Source organism: Armigeres subalbatus, chromosome 2 (assembly GCF_024139115.2).
Source record: "Armigeres subalbatus isolate Guangzhou_Male chromosome 2, GZ_Asu_2, whole genome shotgun sequence".
Classification (NCBI taxonomy): domain Eukaryota; kingdom Metazoa; phylum Arthropoda; class Insecta; order Diptera; family Culicidae; genus Armigeres; species Armigeres subalbatus.
The window spans coordinates 89,482,035-89,504,372 of NC_085140.1; the positions used below are offsets into that span (position 1 = coordinate 89,482,035).

The following is a 22,338-nucleotide window of genomic DNA, read 5'->3' on the forward strand; positions in this document are numbered from 1 at the left end:
GCCTTGCGTGAGTTAAACAAGTTGTTTTTATGATATTCCATATTTATGTATTCATCGATATTATGTATATTATATGTATAAATATTATATGTATAAATAAATAAAAATAAATTAACAGATCACAAAAATAATCTTAGATTTGACATTTAATATCAGCACCAGAATATTTTTTTGCAAGGGAATGATCGATGAGTCTCTCTACTCGATCTATCATATTATCCTAATTATTAAATTAAATGTGGCAGTTACACAATGTTGTTATAGAAACTCTAAGAGTTTTGGGTTTGAATTTCGGTATGGGTTATGATATCATGAAAACAGTTTATTAATACTTATTTTTTATTTATTTTTATTCAAATTTTTTACAATATCGAACACTTTTGAATTATTATCAGCACAGTTTGAGTATAGTTTTGCTTTAATTTTGTATTTCTATTAATTTTGAACTCATCAATGGCATTCTGAATAGACCACGAACTTGGCAGCATCGATAAAATCAATAATTTTTTTTTCCTTGTCGTGGCTGCATTCGAGAGCCTTTCCTTCATATTTATAATTACCTCATCGTAGTCTGTATTTTCCACATCATCAGGTCCTAATTTGAATAGGTTTCTTCGTACAGCTCCATTTATTTCACGGTATTTTTCTCCGGGTAATAAACGTAGTCCATCTTACTCCATTTAATCGAAGTCACTTTTATCCCAGCTATGCCCTCATTAAAGCGTTCGATGTTGACCTTTTGGATACACTCATCTTCCGATTGATTTGTTGAAACAGATTTTGCTGATGGTACGGTGGCAAGGCTCTCAGTACTTGATTTTGGAGCATAACCAGTCGCTTTCAGTTTATCTATGGTGCTTTCGGTGAGATTTCGTAACTATTTTGAACACTTTTTTTCCATCAAACGGCTTACAACAGTTGAGAAAGGGGCTACTCATGCTGTTCGTTATATTCCAATAAACAAAATCACTTTTAAGTTTTTACTGACTAGTTTGGTGTCATTAACCCTTTTGTTACCGACAAAAAAAAAACACCCTTACGTTACCGACAGGGTACCCGGGTACCCACGGACTTAAAATGATCATAACATAGTCAGTTTTTCACCGATTTAGACGATTTTGGTTGCTACGGATGCAGGAACTTACCCGCTATTCGATACATGTTACAGAGAACCGATTCGGATTACCTGGTAACCGGAATTCCGGATTAACTGGGCCAAGTCCCAAAGTATGTGTGAATTGAAGATATATATTCAACCAAATGAAGATTTCTTGCGTGATGACTAATAAACTTCATTGGAAATTTAAAGAATATAACTTAACTACGTTACAGGACCATTTTATGAATTAATCCCGGAACGGTTATTCCGGAAACAGGTTCCCGTCGGGCCTAAAGTGGCCACAAACTTATTCTGAAGAAACCCTGGCAATATGGGTATCAAAATTCATGAAATTGTATCGGAAGCATGATCCGATAAGTAATTGGACCATATGATGGATTGACAACGGACCGGTCATCCTGGAACAGGTTCCCGTGGGGCCTAAAGTGGCCACAAACTCATTCTGAAGAAACCCTGGCAATATGGGTATCAAAATTCATGAAATTGTTTCGGAAGCATGATCTGATAAGTAATTGAATCATTGGATGGTTTGATAACGGACAGGTCATCCTGTAACAGGTTCCCGTTGGGCCTAAAGTGGCCACAAACTCGTTTTGAAGAAACCCTGGCAATATGGGTATCAAAATTCATGAAATTGTATCGGAAGCATGATCTGATAAGTAACACTAGTCAACAGTGTTTTACTCCCTTCAACCATTCTTAGTGTACTTGAAAGATTTTTCTTCGCTGAATTCAGTCATGTATTCAGATTTTTTGTAACACGTCCAGCTTTTGAGAAAAACGGGTTTAAATTCACAAAACTACGTATTCTTATGGGAATTTGGTTTCTCTGTTCTGTAAAGCTGGTTTTCGGTTATTAACTTTGAGAAAGCGGTTTGAATTATATAGAAGAAATCGTACAAGATCTAAGTAAGTTGTTGAATCTTATTTGACACGTTCAATTGTTGTGAAAAACGGAATTGAATTCACAAAAGTACGTATTTTCATAGAAATTTGTTTTCTCTCCTCTACAAAGCTGAATTTCGGCTCCTCACTTTTAGAATAAAGTTTGAATTTTGTAGAATGGGCCTTGTAGAATACATGTGGGTTGTTGGATTTCATTTGGCACGTACATTTGTTGTGAAAAACGGAATTGAATTCACAAAAGTACGTCTTTTCATAGAAATTTGTTTTCTCTCCTCTACAAAGCTGAATTTCGGCTCCTCACTTTTAGAATAAAGTTTGAATTTTGTAGAATGGGCCTTGTAGAATGCATGTGGGTTGTTGGATTTCATTTGGCACGTACATTTGTTGTGAAAAACGGAATTTCATTCACAAAAGTACGTCTTTTCATAGACATTTGGTTTCTCTCCTCTGCAAAGCTGAATTTCGGCTCCTCACTTTTCAAATAAAGTTTGAATTTGGTGAAATGGGCCTTGTAGAATGCATGTGGGTTGTTGTATTTTATTTGGCACGTACATTTGTTGTGAAAAACGGAATTGAATTCACAAAAGTACGTCTTTTCATAGAAATTTGTTTTCTCTCCTCTACAAAGCTGAATTTCGGCTCCTCACTTTTAGAATAAAGTTTGAATTTTGTAGAATGGGCCTTGTAGAATGCATGTTGGTTGCTGGATTTCATTTGGCACGTACATTTGTTGTGAAAAACGGAATTTCATTCACAAAAGTACGTACTTTCATAGAAATTCGGCTTCTCTGTTTTGTGAAGCCAAACAATCCGTTTTTCACAACAAATCAATGCACCAAATGTCATCCAACCAACCATATGCATTCTGCAAGGCCTATTCTACAAAATTCAAACTTTATTCCCAAAGTGAGGATCCGAAATTCAGCTTTGCAGAGCACAGAATCCAAATTTAATTGAAAATACGTATATTTGTGAATTAAATTCCGTTTTTCACAACAAATGTACGTGCCAAATAAAATACAACAACCCACATGCATTCTACAAGGCCCATTCTACAAAATTCAAACTTTATTCTAAAAGTGAGGAGTCGAAATTCAGCTTTGCAGAGGAGAGAAACCAAATTTCTATGAAAAGACGTACTTTTGTGAATGAAATTCCGTTTTTCACAACAAATGTACGTGCCAAATGAAATCCAACAAGCCACATGCATTCTACAAGGCCCATTCTACAAAATTCAAACTTTATTCTAAAAGTGAGGAGCCGAAATTCAGCTTTGCAGAGGAGAGAAACCAAATTTCTATGAAAAGACGTACTTTTGTGAATGAAATTCCGTTTTTCACAACAAATGTACGTGCCAAATGAAATCCAACAACCCACATGCATTCTTAAAGCCCATTCTACAAAATTCAAACTTTATTCTAAAAGTGATGAGTCGAAATTCAGATTTGCAGAGGAGAAAACAAATTTCTATGAAAATACGTACTTTTGTGAATGAAATTCCGTTTTTCACAACAAATATACGTGCCAAATGAAATCCAACAACCCACATGCATTCTACAAGGCCCATTCTACAAAATTCAAACTTTATTCTAAAAGTGAGGAGCCGAAATTCAGCTTTGCAGAGGAGAGAAACCAAATTCCTATGAAAATACGTACTTTCATTAATTAAAATGCGTTTTCTCAAAAACTGGACGTGTTACAGAAAATCTGAATACGTACCTGAATTCAGTGTAAAAAAATCTATTGAGTACATTAAAAATGGTTGAAGGGAGCGAAAAAAAGTTCAATTTTGTTGGATAGTGTAATTGGACCATTGGATGGTTTGACAACGGACCGGTCATCCTGGAACAGGTTCCCGTTGGGCCTAAAGTGGCCACAAACTCATTCTGAAGAAACCCTGGCAATATGGGTATCAAAATTCATGAAATTGTTTCGGAAGCATGATCTGATAAGTAATTGGACCATTGGATGGTTTGACAACGGACCGGTCATCCTGGAACAGGTTAGGCCATAAGATGGTTTGACAATGGACCGGTCATTCTCACACAGGTTTCCGAGGGGACCCTCATTTAGAAGAAACACTTGCTCTCTTCTTTTCCCGTTATTTCTTGTCAAAAAGACTTAAAAATTCTTGACAGGTACTCAGAAATGATTTATAATGAACCACAGACGCTGTAAGTATCATTGGAGTTTGCTGAATAATTTACAAAAATAAAAGAACGACTGAAATTTTCAAAAAATTTATGGATGCAAAATGGGTCAAAAACGTGACAAAGCGGAACGTGATGAAATCGGGTCGAAAATGTGATAAAGTCGGAGGTGGATAAAATCGGGGAGTGACAAAATCGGGTCAACACTGTGTAACTTTTCACTTCTCTCTTCTCATTTCCCTCATTTCACTTTTCTCTTTTTACTTTCAATTTCTCACTGCTCACTTCTCACTAATCACTCCTCACTTCTCATTCGACCCAATTACCATTCGGCCTAACAGCCATTCAGCCTGATGACCCAACATCAGTCCCATCTTCTTGGAAAAATATGTTTCCGAAAATATTTCAAGAACTTTGATGCCAGGGTGTCTTCTAAATGAGTTTGTGGTCACTAAAGGCCTTTCGGGAACTTGTTCTAGCATGACTGGTCTGGTTGATATCCATCCTATGGTTTCAACTTTATGAATAACATGTTTCAGGAAAAATTCCATGAATTTTGATACCCATATTGCCAGGGATTCTACCAAATGAATTTATGGTCACTGTAGGCCCTCCGGGAACCTGTTCCAAAATGACCATTCCGGTTGATATCCATCCTATGGTCTCAACTACATGGAAAACAGGTTTCCGGAACAATTCCAAGAATATTGATACCCATATTGCCAGGGATTCTACCAAATGAATTAATGATCACTTTAGGCCCTCCCCTCCGGAAACCTGTTCCAGAATGACCGTTCCGGGTCATATCCAATCTATGGTCTCAAGTCCATGGAAAACATGTTTCCGGAACAATTCCAAAAATTTTGATACCCATATTACCAGGGTTTATTCTAAATGAGTGTTTGGCCCCTGCGGACCCTCGGGGAACCTATTCCAGAATGACCTTTCCGGTTGATATCTATCCTATGGTCTTAACTACATGGAAAATATGTTTCCAGAACAATTCCAAGAATTTTTATACCCATATTGCCAGGGTTTATTCTAAATGAGTTTTTGGCCACTACGGGCCCTCCGGGAACCTGTTCCAGAATGACCGTTCCGGTTCATATCCATCCTATGGTCTCAACTACATGGAAAACATGTTTCCGGAACAATTCCAAGAATTTTGATACCCATATTGCTAGGGTTTATTCTAAATGAGTTTTTGGCCACTACGGGCCCTCCGGGAACCTGTTCCAGAATGACCGTTCCGGTTCATATCCATCCTATGGTCTCAACTACATGGAAATTATGTTTGCGGAACAATTCCAAGAATTTTGATACCCATATTGCTAGGGTTTATTCAAAATGAGTTTTTGGCCACTACGGGCCCTCCGGGAACCTGTTACAGAATGACCGTTCCGGTTCATATCCATCCTATGGTCTCAACTACATGGAAAACATGTTTCCGGAACAATTCCAAGAATTTTGATACCCATATTGCTAGGGTTCATTCTAAATGAGTTTTTGGCCCCTACGGGCCCTCCGGGAACCTGTTCCGGAATGACCGTTCCGGTTCATATCCATCCTATGGTTTCAACTATATGAATAACATGATCCCGAAACAATTTCAAGAATTTTGATACCCATATTGCCAGGAATGAATTTGCGGCCACTATAGGGCCCACGGGAACCTATTCCGGGATGTCCGTTCCGAGTCCATATGATCACGTGGTCCTAATACGTTGGGAAGTCATAATCCTCGAAATTTCTGCGAAACTGGTAGCTCAGGGTACAAGAAATCATCATTTGGATTCTATAAGATCAACTTCTCCATTTTTGAGACATGGTCTAGCAAATCCGGAACTCCGGGAACCAGGTAATCCGGATCGGTCCTATGTGACATGGAACGGATAGAGGATGAATTTCTTAATCCATAGCAAACGGAATCGTCCAAATCGGTTGAAAACTGACGAAGTTATGGTCATACCAAAACGTGGGTACCCGGGTACCCTGTCGGTACGTTACGGGGTAAAAATATTCAGAAGCCCCTCCCCAAGCCCCCCCTTACTGGATTTTCATTTTCGTACCACCCAAACCTTAATTTTGCCGAGTTTGAAGATGTCACGGAGTTTCAATTTCCTGCGATGTTCAGAACCCTAAAAAAATTTCACTTGAAAACGAAAAAGGTACCCGGGTACCCTGTCGGTAACAAAAGGGTTAAGCGGGCTTGGTAGTCATATGGCTACTGCTTCTGCCTCATACGCAGGAGGTCGTGGGTTCAATCCCAGGTCCGTTCCTTTCTCCTACTTTGTATCTTTCTCTTTATTTCTCATGTTCTAGCAATCGCTAGAACTGGAAATGGACTTCCATACCTGTTCCATTACTATTCCTATACCTTCAACTTGAGTATTCTAACAGTAATCTGCTAGAATTGGAAATGAACTATAGATCTCGTTTCCTACATCCAATTAGAAATTCCATCAGTTACCTTCTCCTATCTATCACATTGGCAGCTCGTTAACCAAGACGGACCTCTGCCTCTCCAACCTAACCCAGAAATTCCAACAAATTCCGCATGAACTCGTGGCAATTGCAGAGGTATATTCACCTCGCAGTGGGCGAGTGATTGCGTCATCATTTCTTCCCCTTCTATAAAAATTGACTTGCATTCTGACGTGGCAGGCGCTAGTATGACCTAACAAATGAGATCACCAGTACTTGTACATTGAAGATGTGTGCTAGTCCCAAGCAAACATCTGTTGGTTCCCTGTGCAAGAACAGCTGATCTGGTCATAATGGAGTAGCAACTACGAGCAGTCAATCAAGCTCAAGCTTTACTGACTAGTTTGGTGTCATTTGCTTGACTGAACAAAAAAAAAACATAAGATCTTTAAAGTAGTAAGTAATTTTTTGCTTTTCCGTGAGCATTGTCATGGTATGTACCTATCATGCATTTGTTGTTGTTGAAGATACCCGTTTCCTCCCGATCATTAAGTCTATTCTCTAAGAGGTATATTTTTTGCAGGTAAACTCTAGATGTATACGTGTATATAAATCTTTGATTTTGCAGCTTTTGTCTTGAAAATAACATTTCTGATATGTTTCTTATTATCAATAGGTTTCAAAACTATTAAATGAATTTTTCGCCAGTCACGTACATTGAAAATTATGACATTATCAATACTTTTGATCACAACACTGGATCGTGTCTAAGTTTCTTATAGATGCTATGAATAATTAAATCAAAATATCATGAAAACAACTTGTTTAAATCACGCAAAGCCCTTAACAATAAAATCTGCATCAAACTGCAATTCTCGAAATAACCCACACGGAAATTTTTTTTTTTTTTTTTCTAAATGTGAAAATTGTGAAATGTATGAAATGTCATAACTTTTTTGTTTATTAGTTTACCATCACCAAATTTGTATGGTAGATAGCTAATATAATGGACCCTAAAAAAATTACGTTCGTAAAAAGATAGGGTTTTGAGATATTTGAGTTTTTGTGACAAAAATGATATTTTTAAAGGTAAAAAAAAAAATTTTTACTGTGCACATTTTCTTAATAACTATCATTTAGTTGTCTAACTTTGCTGAAAAAATCATAACAATCGAACATTCCGTTTTTGCTGTGCAGCTTTTTAAATATTTTTGAACCATTTTCACATACACCCTTTTGAAAAGTTAGCCGTGACTCAATATGAAGATTTGATATCGAAAAATGACGATTTAGATGAAATTGAAAAACTGTGCAAAGTTTCAGATATTTTCGAAATGGTCGCTCAGGATCGACTGGCATACCTCCGTGGAATGCCTCAGTAGCGTCCTTCACAGGTGCAATTTGAGTTCCATCTAGAATTAGGAAAAAAGGAACCTTCGTCCTTAGAGGGTCTCAACGGTCGGGCACATTTAAACACGGTCGATGGTCTCCTACGGGAGTGGCGCATAAACCATCGTACTTAAGTACCTAAAAAGGGGAAGACTGTCCGTCGTACGATAATAATGATTAGAATTAAAGAAGAAAATTTGAAAAAGTTGGATTCTATGACAAAAGAGATTTTTGGCCGCACATCTGAGCATAAATCGATATCCGCCACCTGTTTCCATTCACCATCGAACAGCAGCGACATGCAACTGCCGGAGAGTCTCTTGTTTTCTGAGTTGGTTTGTTACTGCTGGTTGCCGTCAAATTGTTTTTTGTTTACTTAAATTGAAAAGTCACCGTTGTACTAATATTCAAAAATATTAAAGTAGATTCAGAGCACGAAATATTTTTTATGAAGTTTGCCGTAACTACGAATCAGAAGATTTAAAAAAAAGTTGGTCCCTCCCTGTTCGAAATCCTGGCTACTCCCATGGGTGGCGGACTGGTTTATTTCACGTGCCCTTTTCAGACACCATTCGGCCTTGCTTGCTACCTTCGGACCTTTGCTCCCCTGGCCTGCGCTCTCCAGACGCCTGTTGGGGTTCTTAGGGTAGCATTTTTGCCGGGCGAGTCATTACCCACTTGTCTGTTCTCCTTTCTACCGCTTTAAAGGCTCCCCCAGACCTAAGCTAGACCCCAACTAGTCACCACGATTCTATCGTTGGGTCGCTGCAGGCAATGTTCCATTTACGCTTCCTTTCATACCAACGGCGGCAGAATCGCAGTCGCCAAGCGATAGAATTGCGTCGCGATTGTCGTGTTTCGTGTGTTTGGGGGAATCTTAACGTTGAGTGCGAAATCTATCGCCTCCTGTTCCATGGTCGTGGTTCTTATGGAAAGAGAAGGACGCAGCTTATGTGATCTTTACTGCTTTGTTACAGCATTCCAGCCAAGCCCTAGAACTTCATGTACCTGCCTAGTGCTATCTTACAATACTACTTTTACGAGGGTGACGTAGTCAGAAGGCCCTCATCATAGGGTCACAGTAACAGCCAATCGTAACAGGACGGATTACAACCACCTCTTTTCTCAGTGCCGATTCTTTGCTATTCTGCTGATCAGGGAACAATGAAAAACAACAGTGCGATTATATTTTGAACGACTGTCCACTTACTGTGTTGCATGTCTCGTGTGAAGTGGGTAGCGCTAGCCAGCCATCGCAGGATACTGTAGATAGAATGGATTTTGCGGGCGGATAACACTGCGTGCACTGAAGACCAAAGGGCGGGATCCTTTTGGCCGGTGCCGGTGGACGATGTCGCTCTACGACGTGGTGCGTTTTGCGATTCGCTAGAAGACGGATCGAAGGCAAGTGATTACCGTGCGGGATCAACACCGGCACTGGTGGGAGAATCACACTTTCGCGATACACACTGATGGGTCCTATTAGAGGTTGGTCAGGGCATCCCTAGCAGCACATTTCAATCAAATCGGGTTACAACAACATGATTGTGACGAAGTTCAATCACAAATAAGTTCCGGCAACTGATTTGAAACATGTGTGCTCCTCGGGATACTCTGAATACTCTTGATAGCTCCAAATAAACTGGTTTTCTATCACTGTCCAGTAGGGTGGCTCAAAAAACACTTTTTCAAATTGTTTGATGGGCCGCCTTCTTATTTGGTTCTATTTGATGCCCTGATGCTCTGGACAAAATTTCAGCCAAATCGGTCAACGTTTGGGTGGTGCTAAACTCGCTGGAAGTTTATATGGAAATATGTATGCAGAAACATCCAAAAACAGTGATTTGCAGTTGGGCGGTACAATTTACAATCAAGAACCATGATACTCATTCAGTTCTTGTAGAATTAAATACAGAATGTTATGCTGAAAACCGCGAGAAGATTAGAGTTTTTTAGGCAAAGATATTAGCATTTTACTGGAGTGTTGTAGGGGTGAATTTATTTCTTTTCAAAGGTAAAAGAAACGAAATTTGCTCAAACCCCACTTCAGGGAAATGCTAATAACTTAGCCGGGCAAACTCTAATTTTCTCGCGGTTTTCTGCATAGCATTCTGTATTAAATTCTTCAAGATCTGAGTGAGTATCATGGTTCTTCATCGTAAGTTGTGCCGTTCAACTGCAATTCACTGTTTTGGGATGTTTCTGCATACATTTTTGCATATAAACTTCCAACGAGTTTAGCACTGCCCAAACGTTGACCGATTTGGCTGAAATTTTGTCCAGAGCATCAGGGCATCAAATAGAACCGAATAAGAAGGCGGCCCATCAAAAAAATTTAAAAAAGTTTTTCCCATACTAATTTGAGCCACCCTACTGTCCAGCCAGTAAAGAATAAGCTGCGTTTTTACTAGGTTCAATTTATAGAAATGGAGTTTTGTAACTTTCACCAACTTTTGTGAACTTTGACCTAAATATTCTGAAGGTAGAAGTTTAAAACAGTGATTTTCTTACCCAGTAGCTAAGACCCAGAAGACCCCTTCTTTTCCTATATTTTTCCGCTGTACAAAAGCCTTCCCTATCCTTTGTCATCCCATACATAATTTTATCATGTGAAAAATAATTAATACATTGTTTTACCAGCCGTCTAGTATTATTGAGAATTGTTTATCAAATTATTTATCACAGCAGATTACTCTCCTTTGGGTTCATATCGAACCGCAGTATGCTCTTTTGCTCTCTGCGCTTTCTAGTTCGGGACTGGGAAAACAGGATGAACGTTCTAGAATGGTGACACTTGCAGCAAGTACCAACTCCGTTGGTTTGTTGGTTACTTAAGTTTTATTCATGTGTTTTGGCGCTTAGGGCTGCCCTCGTACCTACTTGGAATAGTTGTCTTCTTGATTCCACGATTGTCTTTGTTGATGCAGTGAGGCCATGCGGGGGACACCTAGGCCTTCAAAGCCGTATTGGCGTAAGCCAGGAAGAAAACAACAGGTTCTACTCCTCTGGTTGGGTAAGCCAGACGGCTGGGTTCTGACAACGTGTTTCAAAGCCTGCGGCTCTACATGACGGAAGGTAGCTGTGGCATGAATCCTTCATTGTATCCATCTCGATTTTCACTCGTGTCCTTTGACGTTACTGTTGTCGGAGCTCCTGGGTTGGGCATGCTTGCTTATACATGCAGCTTTTTGTAAAGGCTTGGCAGACTCCACCACATACTAGGCAGATTCCCTAACTCGCAGTGGACATGGGGAGAGGTCGTCAAGTCCTTAGACTAAGACCCTGCAGTCCTTACTTACTTTATTTGTGTGCCTATGATGGTTCACCCTAGCAACAGTATTGTTTCCAAATAATAGGTAATAAATAGGTTATATGATGCCTTCCTTTGTCGTGCCGAAAGATTCGCGATTACAAAGCAAGACCATGCTGAAGGTGACTGGGTCCGATTCCCTGGAAATTTTCTCGACTTCCCTGGGCATAAAAGTATCATCGTGCTAGCCTAATGCTATACAAATGTAAAAATGGTAACTTGGCTTAGAAACCTCGCAGTTAATAACTGGAAAAGTGCAGAATGAATAGCTGCGAGGCGAGGCCCAGTGTGGTGGCTTCTTCAAATAATAACCACTCGCGACGATGGTTGGGCACTGAATGGCTTTATTGAATGTTTCCATTACAAAATTTTGTTAATTCTACAAAGTCTACATAACTGAAAATATTTTTTTCTAATTGGTTTATTTATTAGGCTCAGTTGTGTATAACACTCTGCGGAGCCATTATCTGGTTTTGCTATATTACGCGAAGCAACCTCCGGTCGACACGAGATCGACGCCCCATTTTCGATGGTTGATTTCTAACTTGCTCTCCTTTCATGTAATAATACCGCTCCAGGAATGGATAGAATAAAATTTAACTTGCTTAAAAACCTCCCAGACGTCGCGAAGAGGCGCATGCTGAATTTATTTAATCAATTCGTGGAAAGCAACATTGTTCCGGATGAATGGAGACAAGTGAGGGTGATCGCTATCAAAAAACCCGATAAACCCGCTTCGGATCATAACTCGTACCGTCCAATCGCGATGTTGTCGTGTATACGGAAGCTGTTAGAGAAGATGATTCTCAATCGGCTCGACCGATGGGTCGAATCAAATGGCTTTCTATCAGATACTCAATTTGGATTCCGCAGAGGCAAGGGAACGAACGACTGTCTTGCATTGCTTACTACAGAAATCCAACTGGCCTATTCTCAAAAAAGAACAAATGGGTTCAGTTTTCTTGGATATTAAGGGGCTTTTGACTCAGTTTGCGTTGACGTCCTTTCAGAAAAACTCCACGAGTGTGGGCTTTCACCAATACTAAACAACTATTTGTACAACTTGTTGTCTGAGAAACATATGAGTTTTCTCATGGAAACTCAACAATTTCCAGAATTAGTTACATGGGTCTCCCCAGGGCTCATGTTTAAGTCCCCTTCTTTACAATTTTATGTTAAAGACATCGATGGATGTCTTGTGGGAAATTGCTCGTTAAGACAGCTTGCGGATGACGCTGTTGTCTCCGTTACAGGAACAGGGGCGGGCGATCTGCAAGGACCATTGCAAGATACTCTGGACAATTTGTCTACTTGGGCTTTAAAGCTGGGTATCGAATTCTCTCCGGAGAAAACTGAGCTGATTGTCTTTTCTAGGAAGCATACGCCAGCAAAATTAAAGCTTCATCTTAGGGGTAAGAAAATCTCTCAAGGCATTTCACATAAATACTTAGGGGTCTGGTTCGACTCGAAAGGCACCTGGGGAATGCACATTAGACATCTGTATCAGAAATGCCAACAAAGAATCAACTTCATGCGGACAGTTACCGGTACGGGGAGCCCACCCGGAAGATCTGATAAAGCTATATCGTACAACGATCTTGTCGGTTATCGAATACGGTAGTTTTTGTTTTCAAGCCGCCGCGAAAACTCATAAATTGAAGCCCGAACGCATTCAATATCGTTACCTCCGCATCGCGCTAGGCTGTATGGTATGAACTCGACTCATACAATGAGTTTGGAGGTACTCAGGAGTACTTCCTTTATCAGATCGCATCGCGGAAATATCGCTCAGATTCCTCATTCGGTGTGAGGTTTTAAATCCATTGGTAATTGAGAATTTTGAGAAGCTAATCGAACGAAACTTCCAATCAAAATTTATGACACTGTACTACTGGTACATGAGCCTGGAGATTGGCCCTTCTTCGAATGTTCCCCATCATGGTTGCTTCTTAGACTCCTCCAGTTCTTCTGTAGCTTTTGATCTGACCATGAGAGAAGAGATCCATGAAATTCCAGAGCCTCTCCGAATGGAGTGTATACCACCAATTTTCACAAGTAAATACAGCCATGTCAGTTGCGTCAAAAAGTTTTTCACTGACGGGTCAAAAATAAATGAATCCACTGGATTTGGTGTCTTCAACGAATTGCATAGCGCCGCTCGAAAACTTCAAAATCCTTGTTCCGTATATGTTGCAGAATTAGCAGCTATACACTACGCATTGGAGCGAATTGCCTCTCTTCCCTCTGATCAATACTTCATTTTTACGGATAGTCTCAGCTCAATAGAGGCTATACGTTCAATGAGGCCAATGAGCACTCACCGTATTTCCTGAGCGAAATACGATCCATATTGAGTGCTCTATCGAATCGCTTTTATACTATCACTTTGGTATGGGTCCCTTCACATTGCTCGATCCCGGGTAATGAGAGAGCGGACTCACTTGCCAAGGTGGGCGCTATGGGAGGTGATATATACGAGCGTCAAATCACCTTTAACGAATTTTTTTTAATTTCTCGTCAACAAGCCTTGCTCAGTTGGCAACGAAAATGGGATGAAGGAGATTTGGGTAGGTGGTTACATTCCATTCTCCCGCAGGTCTCGAAAAGACCTTGGTTCAAGGGGTTGGACCTTAGCCGAGACTTTATTAAGGTAATGTGTCGTCTAATGTCCAACCACTACTCACTAAATGCGCATTCCTTTCGAATAGGACTCGCAGACAGCAATCGATCGGTTGTGGGGCAGGCTATCAGGACATCAATCACGTTGTCTGGAACTGCCCCGAATACGGTATTGCCAGGTCCGATTTATATGCATCCCTCCGGGCCGAGGGAAACCAGAAAATGAGGACATTAGAGATGTGTTGGGAAGCTTGATATTGACTACATGGCCCTTGTTCACAATTTTTTGAAGCGCATCAACGTCATTGTTTGATTCCCTCTCCCCCCATTCGTAGGGCCATGTCCACCTTGTATTCTCCCACTCCGTTCGGTAGAAACGTTTTGCTTGTATCATTGCAGTTTGTCCCTGTTCTGAACCACACCAATCATCATGGGAAGACTGCATCAACGCTACCTACGGACACCAATATAATCCCAAGCCCCAATCCCATCCATTTTTTTTTGTATGTGCTCCTTAACCTCGACTAAGCCGCGAGTTTTTCGGCTCCCCAAAACTAACATAAGAAGCAAAAGATGAAATTGTAATAAAATTTCAATTGACTTTCGGCTCCGTTATGCCTTCGAGCGCTTGAGCCTTCAAATAAACGCTAATTGAAAAAAAAAAAATAAATCTAATACTTTTTTTGTCAAAATGAAACTTAAATTAATCATGATACACTTCAACTTGGTCCACACTAATGTTGTACGCTGCTGCTATTCTCGTTTTGTCGTCAGCTATAATTTGTTCACGTTCACGTTCATCATCTATCCAATCGTACGTCGGCACTCTGAATCGTCTTTTTTCGAGAGGTGGGTCCGACGAGTGCGAAACGGGGTTTTTGTCTTTCTCGCTTGTAGATGGATTTACTGCTTCAACTGTTTCGGATTCCGATGGTTGTTGCCGCTTCTTCTTAGTTTTCTTTACTTTCTGCATCAATTCCATATCTCGCTGTTTACCTCCGCTGGGATCGCTATCACATAAACCAGAAATTGTTTCGATTTCTTTCATTCCAGCCAGCAACGTGGTGTTGTTTACTATAGGCTGCTGCTGCTGCTGCTTTGCATCACGCTTTTGTTGCAGAATCGGACAAACTTTTTTCTTGTGCGTTTCAGATTTGCATGAAAAACACTTTACCTTCATTCCCTCATAATGGACCCTACCTTTACGGTTATGGAAATAGAGTACCTCTGGGATGTCCTGTTCTACATCCATATAGATTCCACGTACCCCAGTGAACATATCCAGCTGGTACTCTGCTGGAAAGCGTTCGCGTATGGTGCGCTTTATCTTACCAAACTTGGACATCACGGAAGAGACGTCGCGATCTGATATTTCCGGTGGAAGATCGTAAACCCGCACATATCGAGAATTTCCTGCCACGGACATGCGAACCAGAACTTCTTTCCCATTGGTGTAATGGAATGGGAGAATCTTGCTGTTGTTCTCCAGGGAAAACTGCATTGCATCTTCGGTTTTAAATCGAATGAAAACCGATTTCTCGTCGGAGATTTTATAAGCCGTCTCCATCTGCGATTTATCACCAGTTATCGATTTGACAAAGCGGCTCATGTCCGCTAGAGATGGTTGAGCGGCATTCTCGGGGAAGAGAAATGCCAACGTGTTTCTAATATTCGCCTCACTGCACATGTCGACCGTAAACGATAGAACAAAGCACAAAAGCAAGCGCGCCAGTGAACCAACAATGCGTCTGTTCACATAGACCTGTGCAGGAGTTCATCAAATTCACTCACCCGATGGATTTTGACATTTGAGCGGGTCGTCTTTTCGAACAAAAGTTCATTTTGCGTTCATTATGCGACCCGCTCAAACGTCATAATTTCTTGGGGGAGTTCATTTCGCGTTAGTCTATTGAGATGTGATCGTCCACTGAACTAAAAATATTGACAGGAGTTACTTGGAGTACTCCAAACGTTTCTTAGAATATGGGTAAAGGAGAAGCCAGAAAGACAATGGCGAAATACAGCGTGGGCGAGAGAAAAACTGAATCTTGGCGTACAACAAAAATGCACTAGACTATTGTGAAATAAATTGATGCCTGCGCAAGAAATATTGATTTGATTCAAGCACTTTTTGTGGGAACCATGTGTATGGTACCGAAGGGGCCGAATTACGCTGGATTACAGCGTTCGACGCAGGAATTATACCAGAAGTTGTTCTAGTTGCTGGGTGACGATGACATGGGTCATCGTCCTGTGTTATACTATCGACAGACATATGATTTCCGCACAATGATTTTCGTATCACGCTGTACGCGTACAGTGACAAAATGACACACATCTTTTCTTTCCAGCGTTGTATCTATTTGACAGCTTGTTTTGAAACTGATTCTATACCGCTTTCGAAAACTATGTTTTCATCAAAATGTATAGAAACAAGTATAGAAATCATCAACTGTTACTATAGTTTTTATGAGTATTACACAATATTACCCATATTTTTGAATAAATTGTGAATTCGCGTCAGCAGTTCATTCATCGATATAATTTTCCAATTCTTCGTATAGGTATTTTAGCAGAAATATGCGAGTTCTTGCAAATATTCCGCGGGGCCATTATATCTGCAAACGTTAATCACTCTATTCTATGGTTTGGGGTGATTTCAGTATAAACGGCACTGATCGTTTAATTCATTTGGACATTTTTTAGGATAAAGCCAGCACCGTTCAATTGGGTAAATTTTGAATTTGTCCTAAACAACGGTACAAAACATTCTTCCCATCTAAAAAGTAGATGCTGACTAATGACAAATCAAAGATCCCGCATCCTTCCCAATCCCCAGACCTCATTCCAATTAAAACCCATAGGATCCTTGCACAAAATGTTCGAAATCACACGATACAGAACCATTGGATATCATGCAAAAGTGACGGAAACAACCCAAACAGGCAAAATCAATAGAAAGACATCTTCAAAGCGTAATTGTAGCAAATAATGGGTTTACGAATAATTATTTTGCCAATGTTGTGAAAAATATCATCCAGAATTGCAGAAAAACGAATTTTACTCAGTCAGCTTGCAAATGTTTGTTTTTATTTCATATGTCAAACGGCGTATTTGACATTTCAAAACAACAAATTATGTTCTGTTTCGTACAATACAACGGTCGAAGGGCAGGGTACGGAAATCATCGTGCTATCGTGATACCAGCGTGATTCTGGGTGACAGACATATGATTTTATGCTGTACAGTGATATTGGTATCATATATGTGTCACAAGTATTATGCCAGAAAATGTGTAAGCAATAAATTAGTTCAAGTTAGGTTTGCTGAGCAATGTAAATGCTTGGTGTTTGGATTTGTAAAAGAATGGTAACATAGTTGCATAATTTGTGACTTATGTAAAAGAATATACTACACCAGAAATGTCATCGGTAACTGGTACGTAATGATATTAGTTCTAGTTTTGGTCGATGGTCTGATCGTATATTTATTTGTTGTTTTCCTGAGAAATTACCACATGTATCCCAAGTAACAATTTCAAGACTTCATAGATTTATTTAAGTTTTTAACGGCTTTATCGCTGCTTTGATCAATACCGCGAGATTAGCCTTATTGGAAGACTTGTAGCTATCTTCAAAATCATAATAAAACGTTCAATAAAACCACAAATGTCAAATGCTTTATGAGCTTATTAGGGGCCTAATGATTATCTTGAGGACTCTAATAAAACCAATTTTGAAAACTGTCATAAAGCCGAATATATTGGTCTAAGACTTGTCTTACGCATAACCTAAATAAAACTTAGTAGTTTTAATTAGGTTTATAATGGTATTGTACAAGAACATAATGTTTATGTTGAACTTGGTGAACTATGGTCAATCGAATGGCTAAAAACAGATGTTTCTGTTCCATGTTCCCCAAATATTTTAAACAAAGAACATAAAAAATACATAAATTTTCCTAACTGAGCATTCGCATATTTAAGATTTTGTTGTTTATTGGTCAAATTCCACTTCTGAAAATGAAACAGATATTATGATTCCAGTTGAAAATCAAATAAAAAAAAAACGATTTTATTCGCGTTCAACTTATAGCGCACCATTGCGCAACTGGTGCACCTTATTCGCAACCAGATGCGCTATACAGCGCACCAGATGCGCAGTAATGAAACTTGCGACTAACAGGAGAAAGATTGATTGTCGTAAGTTCAAAAATTCGGTTCTGAGCTGCATATATAATAATAAAAATCAAGCGAATATAGAACGATCATAAAAAAAAACTAATCGTAAGGAATCGATTGCAGCAACTTTCAGCAAAATACTTATTGTTTTTGAAAGTTATGCAAAATGTTATTTTGGTCGTCAAAACTGCCCATAGTGTAGTAGCAGCCATGCTGGTAGGAAAAAATAATTTTATATCGGCGTAAATCTTTTGCAAAATCTCTTGAAATGCAGCGATTATTATTAATGACAATTAGTAATAATCGCTGCATTTCAAGATGATTTTCAAAATTTGAAGCACGAGAAATGTTTCCTTGCAAATCGGAATGCCACCAGAGGAAAAGGCAGCATATCAATTTATTATCTACACTAATTAATTGGTCGTAAATCATAGTATTACGACGGCGCACTTGAAAAAACTGATTTTCTTACCTGTTTTCACCAGAAATTCTAACGCGCAGAAAAATTTGCAAGCACGCGAACGAATTCTGGGCATCCAGTTTCCAATAATTAAATATTATTTTCATCCATGCCCGTGATGTTTGTTGTTTTTAATTTCATTCTTCCATTTCTATGATTATCCTTTTTCTTCAAAACAATAACAAAAAGCTCCACGGAAAAGAAATTCCCATTTTTGACAGCGGTTTTATGGAACTCTTATGAATAACCTTAAACTTGTTTTGAAGCCGATCTCAAGAGTGGTCCACTTAGTCATAACATGATCTTGTAGCGGTCATCAAGAGGTTGTCATGTAGATTTGAGTTTTATTGCTAGTCTTGAAAATTTACTCTCCAAAACTGCTAATAGAGTATGATAAAACTCAAAATGTTACTTGGGATGTCTCCTATCTCTAAATTTCAATTTATTTGGCTTTCTGCCAGCTAAACAAAGCTACGGTATACACTGTACGCTCATAAAAAAAACTACTCATCAGCTTATTTTTAATCGCAACAGAAAATGAGCGACAGATACCTAGTCGCCTAAGAAAAACATACCGCAAGAACTAAAAGCTACTTTGATATTTTTGAAAATTAGGACGGCACCTGGAAGATTGTGGCGATGGATGTTTAGGTAGCACGTGCTATTTGTACTGCGGATAGATTTTACATATCTATGAGATATTTGAAAAATGATCACGAAAGTTGTCATTTTGTTGCAAGGAACAATACTATTTCACTGATAATAAGACGTGATGTGAGTCCGGTCTCAATGTTGAAGTTGCAGTTTCAGTTTGGTACTGCTTAATGTTACAAATTTTACAGCTGTCAAAATAGAACTACAATTTGGTGCCAGCACAGTTGTAAACGGAATGAAATTAAGTTTTATTTTTTTTTCAAAACACAAAAACAAAGTAAACTAACATTTTTCGCGGTAGTTCTTACCTGGTATATAAATAACACTAAGTTTAACTATCATCTACGACAGAGGTTCCCAAACTTTTTGACATGCGACCCACCTAGCAGAATCCCATATTGCTTGCGACCCACCAGGTACCAAATGCATTCACTTTGTGAAATTAGATAAAAATGAGTTCGCGTTAGATTGGACAAATCATGATAAATTCTTTGGATTGGATGTGGTTTGGATTTGGATGGGATTTTAATTGAATTTGGATTGGATTTGGATTGGATTTGAAACTTATTCAGATTGGATTTGAATTGGATTTCGATTTGATTAGGATTGGATTTGAATTAGATTTGGATTGGATTTGAATTAGATTTGGATTGGATTTTTAAAAAAATTGGATTTGATTGAATTCGAATTGGATTAGGATTGGTTTTGGATTGGGTTCGGGGTTTAGATTTAGATTGTATAGGACTTCTTTCTACTAGCCTAAATATCGTACAGTCGACTCTCCACATCTCGATGTTTTGTATCTCGATATCATCCTATGTCGATGGTTTCCTCAGTGTCTTCAATCTACTTACATTTGGGTTTTCTACATCTCGATAATCTCTCTATGTCGATGGGTTCTGATCATATTTTGTTCAGGATTTTCTCTCCTTGTGTCGATATGTTCAAATTTTTAGGCTAAATACCAGACCATCTTTGGACATTAACAAACACATCAACAACAGGAAACGACATTTGCTTTGTTGTCGTTTTTCATAGCAACGGATCTAGTATCCATTTCAATTTTCCTTCCATTCCTCGATCTCTCCCTATCTCGATGGTCCCTTCAATATTGAGATGTGGAGAGGCGACTGTATAACAAAAAAGTCCGTTGCCCTCGTCAGATATGTTGTTCTTTAATCATCAAATCATTACTTAGATCCTAATTCAAAATATGGAATAGATTTGTGCGACAAAATAGTAACAAAAATGTGAATTAAGATTTGTTTTTCGCGACCCACCACTGAACAGCCCACGACCCCCCTGGGGGTCGCGACCCACAGTTTGGGAACCTCTGATCTACGACATACAAACACTATTAAATAAATTTGGAACTTAGTTTCATTCCAGTTTAAAATCAGGTGATATTTACAATAAATCAGTCAAGCAGTTGCAAATCAATTTAAAAAAGTGCTCGAAAAATAAAACTGCAACTCTGCGTTGCAAACTAATAATTTCAGTTCTACAGTGAACTCTTCCTAACTCGATATTCTGTAACTCTTCCCTTCCCTGTAACTTTTCCCTTACTCGGTGAAATACAAAGTCCTTTGAATCCAGCACACTGTGTTCCTTCCGTAGGTCACCTCCCTTACCTGAAAGTCAAAGTGCATTTTTATCTCGCTAACTCGATGTTGGCAGAAACAGTTCACATGGACGATATAGGTACAACATGGTGTCGGGTCATTTGACCGAATGTCGTTTGCAAAAACTAAGATTTCGAGAGATTTCGAAAAAGTGAGTAGTGATGTGTGCAAAGTGAGATATAAGAAGATAGAAGTAAAAAATTCGAAGTGAGAAGTGAAAATTGAGTAATGAAAAGTGAGAAATGAAAAATGAAAAGTGAGGAGTATAAAGTGAGAAGTGAGAAGTAAGAAGTAAAAAGTGAGAAAGAAGAATTGAGAAGTGAGAAGCGAGTAGTGGGCGGTGAGGAATGAGAAATGAAAAATGAAAAGCGTGTCAAAGTCAGAACTGAAAAGTGAGAAGTGAGTACCGAGTAGTGAGAAGTGAACAATTAATAATGAGATGTGACAAGTGACAAGTGAGAATTGAAATGTGAGATATGATACCGCCATAGGGGGTGACAATGGGTCTGGGGGTGAGAATGGGTCATCGCTCTCACCGGCATCCTAAAGGTCGTAGAGCAAAATAGTTCAAAAAGGTCTTTTACAGTTTAATCTTTTTGCCCTCAGATACATTCAATCCATTCTACAAACATTCTAAGTAGTTGAAACAGTGACCCATTCTCACCCCCATCCGACCCATTGTCACCCCCGACGACGGTTGGTGAAAATTGTGAAATTAATTTTTATTCCTACCATGTTCCTTTTTCTCTTCCCATTCCTTATTTTACTTCCTTTGCCTTTTTATTTAATTCTTCTTCGTTCTTGCCTCTTCCTTCTACTTTTTCCGTCTTCCTTTTCCCTCACTCTTTTCCTTATTTTTTTTTCTTTCTTCTTCCCTTTCCATTTTCTTCCACCTTGCTTTTTCATTATTTCTCTTTTCTTCTCCCTTATCCTTTCTTCCTTTTTATATCTTCTTTTTTCCATTTCTTTTCTTTTTTCTTCCTTATTCTTCCTTTCTTTCTCTGGAATTCTTCTTTCTTCCTTCCTTATTTTTTCTACTTCCTTCTTATTTATTATTTCTGTCTTATATCTCACCACTCATTTCTCAACATCTTGCTCTCAGTACACAATTATTATCTCTCATTTTTCACCTTTTGCTTCTGTTTTCCTCACTACACACTTTTTAATTTTTTCGTCGCATATATCGCATCTCAGTTCTCACTTCTCATTTTTCACTTCCCACTTCTCACTTCTTACTTGTTACTGCAAACCACACTACTCAGCTCTCACTTTCATTTCTCAGTACTAACTTCTTCTAACTTACGTCTCTGTATACATATACGATATGTAGCATACCGTGAGAGACTTTTTTCGCAAGCTGTCATGATGAAGAACTGATTCGGGAGGCTATACCCCATAATAAATTTCTTTTAAAAAGCTCCAAACGCGAGGAGCACTGGTTCTGATGATGCATTTCAACTTGTTCTACACAGCTGTGCGGACCGCAACTGTGTCACTTCCGTGT

General features: G+C 39.1%; 1 protein-coding gene across 1 annotated transcript; it reads right to left on the reverse strand.

Moving 5' to 3' along the window:
- Positions 1-14,621: 14,621 nt before the first annotated feature.
- Positions 14,622-15,605, reverse strand: LOC134209083 (uncharacterized). The gene has a single exon (XM_062685061.1). It carries the CDS (start codon positions 15,603-15,605, stop codon positions 14,622-14,624), a length of 984 nt encoding a protein of 327 aa, XP_062541045.1.
- Positions 15,606-22,338: the final 6,733 nt, after the last annotated feature.